Source organism: Pleurodeles waltl, chromosome 1_2, assembly GCF_031143425.1.
Source record: "Pleurodeles waltl isolate 20211129_DDA chromosome 1_2, aPleWal1.hap1.20221129, whole genome shotgun sequence".
Classification (NCBI taxonomy): Eukaryota; Metazoa; Chordata; class Amphibia; order Caudata; family Salamandridae; genus Pleurodeles; species Pleurodeles waltl.
Window position 1 is genome coordinate 161,015,534 of NC_090437.1, and position 12,898 is coordinate 161,028,431.

General features: G+C 42.8%; 1 protein-coding gene across 4 annotated transcripts in view; it reads left to right on the top strand.

Moving 5' to 3' along the window:
* The window catches only part of SLC4A4 (solute carrier family 4 member 4), a 623,315-nt gene that overhangs the window by 409,482 nt on the left and 200,935 nt on the right, over positions 1-12,898 (top strand). For 2 of the 4 annotated variants that reach the window (XM_069236872.1, XM_069236870.1), the window contains exon 6: positions 7,688-7,867. In XM_069236872.1, the coding sequence (XP_069092973.1) occupies positions 7,688-7,867 (180 nt within the window). The remainder of the gene's footprint in view (positions 1-7,687; positions 7,868-12,898) is intronic. The other 2 variants (XM_069236873.1, XM_069236871.1) reach the window with 1 other exon arrangement.

Consider the following 12,898-nt stretch of genomic DNA (forward strand, 5'->3'; position numbering starts at 1 on the left):
CTCAGTGAGTTGGGCAATGCAGGACGGAGTGCTGGGGACCTGGGCTAGGCTGTGCACAAAGGAAGTCTTGCAAAAGTGCACAGAAGCCCTAGCAGCTGCAGTTCACGCAGTACACAGGATTACTGTCTGGGGTGGGGAGGCAAGGACTTACCTCCACCAAATTTGGACAGAAGGGCCACTGGACTTTCGGGGACACTTGGATCCAGATCCTGTGCTCCAGGGACCACGCTCGTCAAGATTAGAGGGGACCCAGAGGACCGGTGATGCAGAAGTTTGGTGCCTGCATTAGCAGGGGGAAGATTCCGCCGACCCACTGGAGATTTCTTCTTGGCTTCCAGTGCAGGATGAAGGCAGACGGCCCTCAGAGCATACACCACCAGGAAACAGTTGAAAAAGCCATCAGGATGAGGCGCTACAATGTTGCTGGTAGTCTTTTTGCTACTTTGTTGCGGTTTTGCAGGCGTCCTGGAGCAGTCAGCGGTCGATCCTTGGCAGAAGTCGAATAGAGAAGTGCAGAAGAACTCTGGTGAGCTCTTGCATTCGTTATCTGCTGAGAGACCCACAGTAGAGACCCTAAATAGCCCTCAGAGGAGGATTGGCTACAGAAAGAGGTAAGCACCTATCAGGAGGGGTCTCTGACGTCACCTGCTGGCACTGGCTACTCAGAGGTCTCCATTGTGCCCTCACACCTCTGCATTCAAGATGGTAGAGGTCTGGGACACACTGGAGGAGCTCTGGGCACCTCCTCTGGGGAGATGCTGGTCAGGGGAGTGGTCACTCCTCTTTCCTTTGTCCAGTTTCGCGCCAGAGCAGGGCTGGGGGATCCCTGAACCGGTGTAGACTGGCTTATGCACGGAGCGCACCATCTGTGCCCTTCAAAGAATTTCCAGAGGCCAGGAGAGGCTACTCCTCTCAGGCCCTTAACACCTATTTCCAAAGGGAGAGGGTGTAACACTCTCTCTCAGAGGAAATCCTTTGTTCTGCCTTCCTGGGACTGGGCTGCCCAGGCCCCAGGGGGGCAGAAACCTGTCTGAGGGCTGGCAGCAGCGGTATCTGCAGAGAAAACCCCAGAGAGTCAGTTTGGCAGTACTCAGGGTCCATGCTGGAGCCCCGGGGATGCATGGGATTGTCCCCCCAATACCAGAAATGTATTGGGGTGACAATTCCATGGTCCTAGACATGTTACACGGCCATGTTCAGAGTTACCTTTGTGACGCTACATATAGGTAATGACCTATATGTAGTTCACGCGTGTAATGGTGTCCCTGCACTCACAAACTCTGGGGAATTTCCCCTGAACAATGTGGGGGCACCTTGGCTACTGCCCGTGTGCCCTCACGCTTAGTAACTTTGCACCTAACCTTCACTAAGTGAGGGTTAGACATATAGGTGACTTATAAGTTACTTAAGTGCAGTGTAAAATGGCTGTGAAATTACGTGGACGTTATTTGACTCAGGCTGCAGTGGAAGTCCTGTGTAAGAATTGTCTGAGCTCCCTATGGGTGGCAAAATAAACTCTGAAGCCCATAGGGATCTCCTGGAACCCCAATACCCTGGGTACCTAGGTACCATATACTAGGGAATTATAAGAGTGGTCCAGTGTGCCAATCAGAATTGGTAAAATTAGTCACTAGCCTGCAGTGACAATTTTAAAAGCAGAGAGAGCATAAACACTGAGGTTCTGGTTAGCAGAGCCTCAGTGATACAGTTAGGCACCACAGAGGGAACACATATAGGCCACAAACTTATGAGCACTAGGGTCCTGGCTAGCAGGATCCCAGTGACACATATCAAACATACTGACCACATAGGGTTTCCACTATGAGCACTGGGGCCCTGGCTAGCAGGATCCCAGTGAGACAGTAAAAACACCCTGACATATACTCACAAACAGGCCAAAAGTGGAGGTAACAAGGCTAGAAAGAGGCTACCTTCCTACACTGTAGTATTAGGGAAAGTGCAAAGAGTTGTAAACTACTGAAGGCAAAGAGGACTCTAAGAGCCATAGTTATGCATAGGCCCTGAGACCAAGGGTTCTAAGTGCAGTGGCAGAGATGCCAAAAGGCAAACCAGGAGTAGCAGCTGCAACTCCTTGGCTCCCCTTAAGGGATGTCCACGCATTCAGCTCCAGAGATCGAACGGGGTTAAGAGAAGGATTGTTCTGCAGCTTAGAACCCCACTGCAAGTCCCACTGGGCTGCATGCTTAATGGCACTAATGGTTCTGGTTCATATGTTTGATAGCTCCAGTAGAGCGGTAACTTACTTTCAGGTCAGGTAGCATCTTTTATCAAAGTATACATGAATATCTTCCTGGTGGTAGTAGATACATATAAGAAATTTGAAGGGCATATGTATGTTGGTGTTTTCCCAGGCCCAAGACATTGCTGGAATACCAACAACGTTGGGGCTTGCCCCTATCTGGGACTCAAGGTACTCGGTCTGGGATGAAAAGTGGGCCTCATAAGCATCCTTGATTTTGCAGGTATATTTAGACTAGCAGTCAAGGTCTGGTGCAAGGGTTGTGGTGATAACAAATGTAGCTATAGTACAAAACAATTATCACAATAGTATTTGTGGTGAAACTAACACATAAGACATTTAGGTTAAATAGTTTGCAGGATTCTTATCTAGAATCCAGTCAGCCCCACCCAGTGTGGAATTTTGCATGATGGTTCCTGCCAAGAATGAGCCATTGGACATGATTTGGCTGCTAAGAAATATTGTGTATTTTCTGTGAACCAGTTCAGGGGCATTCTCTAAAGTGTAATGTGTAATTGTAAAGTGTACGTTCATCCCATTTGGCTGGATATTGGCTGTTTATTTTTAATGATGGAGCCTGAACCCTATCTTTTCATCTGGGATCTGGTGAATATTCTCTGTCTTGAAGGGTGAAAAGATAATTTTATCAAATCATTCAAATCAATTACAGTGCAACACAATAGTCACACATTAAATCTCAGAGTCCAAATTGATGTTCAATGGGCTTTATTACAGACTTGAAGCCAAAGCTACATAGGTGAGTCTCAAACCCATAGCAGAGATATTCAAAATCACAAATGGAGAATTAAAGCGTTGCACAATATTAAACGGAAGACACATATAAAAGACCAAGACTTCAATAGCAACAATAATACACCCTTGCATTCAGAAATCTTTAAAGCTTTAGCTGCCAGTGCCAGGATACTCTTTTCTTCTGGTGGTGTTTCTCTCAGACCCTCTTATCTCTCATGCACAACAAGCTCCTTGTTAACGTCAGCACCTGCAGCTCTGGAAAAACAAGCTTTCATGTTGAAAATTCGAACATACAAAAAGAATGCGGCCTTCACTCCAACCAATTGGTATGAACACAAATATACGTTTAGTTAAAATATGTTTAAATGTCTAACTTGTTGAATATAAATGTATTATAAAGAGTAACATTTCTAAAATGCTATAACATTGACATTACGAGTATTAGACGTGGCTTACATAAAACGTTAACTTTCATTGTGCACTTTTACTAACATATGTCAGTGCACTATTTTTAACAATTGGTTTTAAATGGAACAGAAAAACATAACCACCGCTTCTGCTCAAGTTTTAGGAACCATATGGCACACCCAGTTTATATTCCTTCATTACCCTCACCCAGCTCAATGGTACCCATTTAGCAGTCTTAGATGGAATAGAGACTGAATGAGCCTGCCGGGATTACCTATGACTATGAGGTCAAACAGAGGTTTTTAGAGTGGATGCATTTGGCATCAGAGTCACCAGACCACGTTCCCTCTACTCCAACCCACCATATAGTTGAAATTTGAAGTGCAATCATTATATGAGTAAAACACTGAGAATCTCATTTCAACAACATTCTGTAATTTTGAATTCAGAGGATTGGCCATCAGAGTGCTTTATATAAGTACTGGCTCACAGTACATGCAGGCTGGTTACATAAGCACTGTTTCAACACCGATCAAAAACAAACTGCAGAAGATCAGTTAACCTTATAAAGGTTACAATGAAAACCCACAATAAAAGCTTCATAACATAAACAATTTATTGAGGCAACTGTAGTGTGTGCCCAGTTATTTAATTTCACGTGAGAAATCCTTCTACACCCAAAATGGACTCCCATGTCTCTGCTGAGCATTCAAGAGGATGTAAATGTTTCATATCCTGACCTGCTCTTTGTGCAGTCTATACTTTTCCCTGAAGTTAACAGACAAAATGGCTGCTACCATGTAGAAAGATGTATAGCCCCACCTATAGGTTGGACTAGGTCAATGCCTGTATTGGATGTCTGGTCTGGCAGGGTCTTCTTATCCATTGAGCATTCAGTCCCATGTCTCCAATTCATGAAAACTAGACACCCTCCATTGAGATCCCCTGGACTCCTTCCTATAGTGGTTGGGGCTCTGGGAGGCATCAGACCAACGAATAGGCACCAGCCCAACTGTCAAATGGTCAATCAAAAGCCATAGATTCCATTCCTGATGGATGCCCAACACTGTCTGGGGAGCACACAGTTCTCTGCTGCTCTGAGGATGCACCTGAAGGCAAGAAAATCAACATCCCCAAAATTGACCTGCTCACCAACTAGGACCCTCTTGTGCTGTTTTGGATGACTGCTTTTGTCTCTCTGGAGCCGAAGAAGGACATTATTGCCCACACTTAGTCTAGTGTATTCTTTCCTACAGCATTGTGTACCAAGTTAGGAGTCAGGAAAAGGTTTGGTGAAAAAGCTTTAGTTATTTGTTTTCGCACAGTGTGGGAAAAAAAATTGTTCCCTGTCACTTTTGAACCTCCTACTGGGTATTTTGATTGTTGCCATGGTAGGCCCCTCGTTTCAACTTGTTTAACATCCACAGAAATGTTTCACAAGGAACAACAGATTTTGAGTAGTTTGAAGGTTAAGTGGAGGTGTAAGTTACATTTATATTTTCCCTTGCTCCAAGATTCATCAGCTCATACCAACCTTTAATAAGAACACATTCTTGAAGTGGTCTCCCATTTTATCTGACCAACTTCCGCTTCTCTTATAGTCAATACTAGAATGTCATAAAGAGAATGCTTCATGCTAGAAGTGGTAGGGCCAGATTTACAGTTTGGCGGATGGGTTACTTCGTCATAAATGTGACGGAAATCCTGTCCACCGTATTACAATCTCCAAAGGCTATAAATGGGATCGTAATGCGGCAAACTGGATATCTGTCACATTTGTGATGGAGTAACCCTTCCACTAAACTCTAAATCAGGCCCTTAGACATTTACAGCAGTAACACAAGGTCAACAGAATATTTGTTGGTTGAGTTTGCCTATATGAAGAGGCCAATCTAAAAATAATCAAATAGGGGTCTTTTGCAAAAGGGATACATATCTCAGTGCATCAGGAAGTGTTGAAAAAAATCAGCATGTGCTGGTGGATCTGAGCCTGGCAAAGGGGACCATCAGAGAACATCCTCGTGTTGGCAGACTATCACCTCCAAGACTCCTTAAGTGTCCTAGAAGGAATGCCAAATAGCACTGAAGATCTAAGTCGCTCTACTGAAAGTTGGGTCTCGGCATAGGGGGCTAGCTATGAAAATCTTTCCCTGGTACCACCTGATCTAGTAATGTATATGTGTTATGCTTTATGCTGTCGTTTTTTAGTTACTAACTGAACTAAAATCAGAGTTGTAGTTATTAGGTCTAAAAGATGTGAACCACTGGCACTTACCTGGTGCATAGTAATGTGGAATTGCCAAAAGGAGCAGACACGGTTGCAGCATTATCTTCCCATGTGATTCTTGGTGATGTGTATTGATTCGTCTTGTCTGTGTGAGGCTTTTATGGATGTGGGAAGTAAACAATGGAAAATCAGTCTGTCCTGGAAGTTTTAGCCCAGACAGTTCATGCTGGGACTCAAGCAGGGATATTCCTGCTCTTTATGAAAATGATGCCCCTTTAAACAGGTCAGTGGACGTACCTCAAAGGCTACTCATTGGAGATTTTCAGTATTTTTGTTATATAACTTTGTTGTTCTTAGCATTTCAATTCTTTTCCCTTAGTGACCGATTGGCATCCTATGAAATACATATATTTTAACCATAACGTTGCTGACTTTGAATGTATTTATTAATTATTTATATTTTAAAACATTTTGTATCTGAAAGCTGTACAGTTTAGGGGTTACATCTATGGTTTATTAATTCCTATTTTCTTCATCAGTCAGACCCCACTTCTAAACGTGTTTCCAAAACTCAGTGCTCAGTTTGAGGACTTCTGACTTTTGAATTTTTGTTTAGACTAATCACTAATCACTAATCACAATGACAATATGAGACTTCAAGAAAAATGTTGTACAATAACTATTGTATACGTTTATTTTTACAGATGAAATACCAAAAAGAAATATAGGGCCTGATTACGAGTCTGCCATTCGGAAAACCCGACCGCCAGACCCGTGGTGAGGAGACCATTGCACAGCTGGTGATCTCCCCACCTTCCCTACTAGGAGATTTCCACTGGGCTGAGAGGCAGAAACCAAGGTTTCCACCATTCAGCCCAGTGGAAAATGTGCAGCGGCATTTGAGTCAGCTCCACATGGAGCTGAGTCCAATGCTGTCGCACAGTGGGCCTCTCTAGCACCCTCGGAATGCGCACTGTCTTCTGAGCTGAGCAGACAGTGCACATTCCGATGGTGCTATGGAGTGGTCCCCTGCACAGGCCACAACAAAGTTGTGAGCAGTGCAGGGGCCCCACTGTGGCTCACAGCACTTGTTCTCTGCCAGCCTTTTCATGGTGGTTGAACCACCATAAAAAGACTAGCGGAGAACATGGTTGTAATCAGCAGGGTGGCGCTGAAGTCTGACTGATCACAACTGAGACCACAGTCAGCCTGTGGTGATCAGAGATCCTGGCGGAGATGACGGTCTTTTGGCAGTCCAACCGCCAGACTTGTAATGTGGCAGTCAGACTCCCACAGTTGCGGTGGTCCGACCACCACCGGGATCTGGCGGTCTTGAGACTCCCTGACTCGTAACCTTACCCATAGTTTTCAAGGTAAAGTAATGAGATTAAACTGAGAACATTTACTCACTGTCCCTTGGATTGGCTAGGTAACATGGACATAGGCACTGGTATTTACAATGTTTGGATGGCAGTACAATCCTATTTCACCTCACATGCATTTAACAGTGCATTTATTCATGCTTTTATGCTTTGGTAACAACTAACACCAATATTACAAGTCATTGGGCTATGTTTAGTGTTCAGTGGTAACTCAACATCCTCCAATTTGGAAGAAAAATCTATGAAGTAGAATTCATGAATTTCCTACACAAGAGGGATACTATATTGGAGAAAATTAAGCCAATGGATGCTCCTCTGCTAAATATAGTTTCCTCCTGAAATTGGAGGATTTTTCTTTACCACTATGCTCTAAATTAGGCTTTGTGAGACAATTGAGGTGTACCATGATCTGTAGAAATGAAATGTCTTATCATTATGATTATTACGAGCAAGACTTTTTTTTAAAGAAATTGTGGGAGGTAAGTCTTTAATTATTTTAAATACTCAGCAATGATCTATTGGAGAGTCTGATAGTATGCAAGTATATACATTTTTCGAAACTGGAATACTAGGCATTGAAACAAAAGTTCTGAACTGGTATTAATAAAATTCTCATCGAAAAAGGCAACTTATTAGTGATTTTGTCTTGTGTAACAGAGATCGTTATTGACGACCAGATCGAGCTAGGGGTGCTGAAATCGGACTTGAAGGAGAAGGTGACATATACTCTGCTAAGGAAGCACCGGCACCAAACCAAGAAATCCAATCTGCGCTCCCTGGCTGACATCGGCAAGACTGTCTCCACCGCAAGTAGGATGTTAACCACCCCCGAGAATGGTAACCTGCTGTCTGTGGCAATTCCTTTTGCTTCTGCTATGGCATTTTCTTTCACTATATTTGTGGCTTTCATGGTCCATCTCCATCTCATGGCAGAACGTTAAGATTGTTACTGGTTGAAGCAACCGTCACTCTGTGCTTACAATGCTACAAACACTTTGGGACTCTGTGGAAGGACATCAATTGCACGTGAGCTGGACACCGCGGAGCAGATATGTGGCGGCCTAAAGGGCTGAAGCACTATAATTTAGTGCTCTTTGTTGGAATACTTTCCATACTCGTATTTAAAGCCATGCATTTGAAATCATATACAATAACACTTAACCCAGTTATGCACAAAAATGACAGCAACAGCAGAAGCACTCAGCCTGCCCACCACCTGGTTCTTTATTATAAAAATCTAAATATTCATGTGCTAATGCCACAGGTGAAAATTGTGTTGCTTGGAATATCTAAATCTCTAGAATATTTACATGTTCAAGAAAACAGCACAACAGTGTTATTCTGCACACCCTAAATTGTTTTTGGAAAATCCCTATCTCCACTTATCACATAGTAAGAGTATTCTGCAGAAATTTCCAGAATATTTAAATGGTCCATGAGTCTAATAATATAGTCTCCATCTTCCGTGATCCAGGTCTCCCTTATTCTAGGGCACTTATAAAGCGCATGGTTTCCCGATGCTACACCCACCAGCATAAACCCTAGAACTGGGCTCCATATGGACACTGAGGGAACATCTATTGTATTTTTTGTATTTCCATCTATTGTATTTTATTGCATTTCCAATCGTCATATGTACAGTTTTGCAGACTACGCTTCGTTTTTGCTACGAGAGAAATGGGATATACTGAAAACACTTTAGAGGTGTGCTGAAAAACATTTTTACTCTGGCCAGCCACCGGGTTCGTACTCCTCTCAAAGCTGGATTATGACAGTGTCAACTATTAAATAGGTGACATCAGTACAAATATGTCTGCTAATCTCCTGCTTGAAGGGTTATGATTTCTAAGAACATCCAAGTTGTACTGGGCCAATTTCACTTAGGATTTTGTTTAAAATAATTGCGCGTGTGATGGAGATGTAAGGTTTTCATATGTTTTATACTTGCCCTACTCTTGAACCACTTATCAAGCAGGTCTCAACGTTTTTGGCGGTCTCTCTGGGTATCAAGGTCAATTTGACCCCTTAAATTGGTTCTTCTGCTGCGTAAACTTTATGTTTTTGAAGCCTGTTAGATAATTGTACACAATGTGTAAGGGAACGAGCTGATTGCAGTGCGTCCTTTTAGGGTTCTAAGGGAGGACATTTGCTAGGTCACGTTAAGTTCGGTTGTGTTTCATTCACAGGGGTGGGGCGGTGGGGTGGGGTTAAGGGAGAGAGAGAGAGACAAGGTTATGAGTCAGTGGAGTCACGAAAATAGAGGGCCCCCTGCAAAGTGCATGGCCCCATCCGTACTCACTCAGTCCAGGTGCTGTGATGAGGGAGGGGGTGGGCTGGAGTTCTGAGATTCCCCCTCCCCCCCCCCCCCCCCCCCCCGCACTGCTGGGGCTGCAGGGACCTTTGTTTCGCCATTGTTATGAGTTCGAACACCCAGAAGTCCCTTGAGTGCTCCTCTTTCCCATAATGTAATTTATTAATTTTAGCACCTAGAACACATGCAGTATGGAGCGCTTAATAAAAATAATTGATTGTTATTCTAGTGCGCTAGAGGGTCATAGCTAGAAGTGTGTATTTTAGGTGCTTGAAAGGCGGCCAGGGGAAAGGAGAATTTTTGGGAAATCCGTTAAACTGAATTGTAAGACAATGTCATTTACAACGCCAATAGCTCTTACTCTCGCAGATGTGAGACTGATTGCATTGCAAATGCTTGTCTGGCCTGTAGCTTGCTCACTTATTACAGACTAAGGGCTCCACTTGCAAAATGTACTCTGGTGGATTAATTAATTAGAAAATGTGCATTCGCAAGTCTCTTTTCCCAACATTTTTCTCCCGTGGACAAATATTTCCTGGCAACACTTACTTGAAATATGAGGGAATACTATTTTCTTTCCACCTTGAAAATGCATTTCTTCTTGCCTTTCACACGAACTCATTTTGCTTGAGTGCCTGGGGATAAAAAATTCTTGCAGAATATTTATGATATTCACAACCATTTTCGAATGTTAGCAACTATCCTTGGGCTGGGACACCCGAATCTCGCTCCATCCTAAAATTCAGTATGGTGGACGGCAAACGTGCAATATGTAATATTAGAATTCCACAACTTCTGAGTCTTTGAAATTACTATGAGGCCTGACTTTTTTGAGCCACCTTAGTGACACTTTGAGGCACAAAAATGTTGAGAACTAGATCAGAAGTGATGAATGTACACCAGAGTAGTATATTTGTATTGTGTCTAACATTATAGCCTCTGAGTGTTGATATATACAATTTTATGTTTATTTGGTGTTTAGTGTTCTTTAGCTGTGGGCAGCACGTATTTGTGGCTGGAGGAGTTGAGCAATGGTATTATCTACTTAAGTGTTCAAGTGAGACACTCCCACGTCCTTTGCTCCAAGGAGTATCACACATCGTTTATTAGAAGGCCCTTCTAGCACAGGTAGCACTGTTAAATAGCTTCAGAAAGCAGGCATTCCCAGAAACAGATTGACATGTCCCAGGAGAAGATGTGTCGCTGGTTGTGTCATTTGTGTCATTCAGCTTCTGAAAACAGTTGGGCTGTGGTTAATGATTTTCTGAAATGCACAAGAGATTGGTGCTCTTATTTTTGCAACATACTCTTTAATGGATACAGGATGGTAATCTTGTGTGAAATGCAGAGCACAAAAGCACTGCAAATGAAAGGTGCAACAGGGACTGAAACCTGGGGGGCTAACAAATTAAAATATCACACAAGATTTCATAATTTCCTTCTTCGGGCAAAAATATGTATTCATGCTTTTGTTGTACACTTTTCCATCCAAAATCTTACATTCCCACTGAGGGTGTAACTGTTTGAGACAAATTCATAAAAAGAAGCATGATTGGAAATTTCCAAGAAGACAGGTGTTTGTCATGATCCTCAGTAAATTTCATTGTAATAGAAGGTTTCCCACGGATTGTAAGTTCTTGTAAGGTTTGTCCGAGAGTGTAGGGAATGTGTGACACTACTGAGCTGTTTCACAAATTGATTGATTCACACACGTTGTGTGCTCATGAGGCTGACTGAGGATAGGCCCTTCTGAGCATGTGAAGCTTTCCTACTATTAGTGGGAACAGACTTTCAAAAAGATGAAATCCTATCCAAAAAGATGAAATTCTATGGATGGAGTTGATCCGCAGTCCAACATGCGTGCATTACGTTAATTCGTTGGACAATGGAGTAGCATAGCATGGACCAATGACCTATGAAATAAGCTTCGGCAGTTTGATAGGGACGAATTACAATGTGATGGGAAGGTCACATGTAAGATGTGTACCTGTGATAAATGAAATAGCGGTGGGGAATGTACACACCACTATAGTAAATAATGAAGTATTAGTAATGGCTACCTACTTCTTCAGATTCAAAGTAGGAGAGAGGCCCAACAAGGAAAGTGAAAGTGGTTACGTAATTAAAGAGTTTCAAAGCTCCAAAGCAATCAACAGTTGTGTCATAAAGTACAACAGAAAATTCTGAGACGGCCGGGCAAACACACATGCGCACTTAGTGCACTCCACTCCTCCCCCTTCCACCTCCCATGGCCCATTCCCTCGCCTCACCCTGAACAAGCAGCTGGCGGAGCCAGGAGATGAAAGATAAAACTATATTGTTTTTTCTTTCATCTCCTGGCTTAGCCAGTGGGGTATCGCTCCTTCTCCATTGCGAAGGAAACGCCCCTGGAGACCATATTTCACAAACTGTGAACAGATGCATAACAAAGTAGAAAACCATTTAAGATAACCATGGAGAAAATGGACCCTGTTGAACCACTGTCATGATTGAGACATATTAATGGCATCTTAGTCCAGAAGTATCCTCTTTTTGGTAAAACGATTGAGCTAACAGATTTTGCACTGATTTTGCCACAAACGTAGTTGCAGCATTCATATTTGAAAAGTAGAAGAAATATAGATTCTCAATTCCCTTTTATGCTGAAAAAGTGTCAAATCTGCCTGGCCCATGCTTTGGCCTAGTGTAAATAGAGGTTGTATCTGTCATTGCACAAGCTGCAAAGGTTTGTATACTCAATCGCAAAGTTTATTTTGTGCAACCCCTTGTTCTTGCATTTAACCTCCCTTGCGTGCGCCAGCTCTATAGATGACTGCTAAGAAGTGTGTCTGTCATGACCAAAACATGAAGAGTAGCTTTGGCCAAAGAGCCATTATTTTTATTGACCAGTGATGATGTGTCCTTTTTCTTAGTTCTTTCAGCAGCTCTTTTGCTTGCACAGGGAGCAGCATCTGATAGGTCTCTGTGGCCCAAAGACACGTAGGCTTCGTGAGCTGCATCATGATTGATAATTTAATAAGAATTATATTTATTTGATCTGCTGTAATTGGCGAACCGTGCTCTGCCGTTTCTGCACCCATTGCCATCATCTGCTACTCATTTTTCAAATTAATACAATTTAAATAGCAACACAACTAGGTTAACCCTTTGCACAGTTGTAAGAGTGAGAGGCTGCTCCTCTACAGACTGCACACATGTCTTCAGTGTGCCTGGCTAGTGTTAAAAAGACAAGCTAGAACCATGTGAAGGTGCAGCATTAAGATGTGGCCCATCGAGGTGAGGACCCGGGGTATTTATTAATTACTTGTTCATTATTAATTCAGTATGAATTATTCTCATTCTTTGTCAGTGGTCTGAAAGAGCCGTATGATAATGCTCCCCCATCTTACTGGCTGAAGCACTGTCCCTTTTATGTTGTACGTTTTACCCACCACTTCATCGGTGCAGGAAAAGGTTTGGCCACTTAAATAATTTGATGAATCAAAACAATATTGACCACATTAGAGGGAAACGATGAGCATTCAACATAATTTAAGACTACAACAAGACCGTAACTG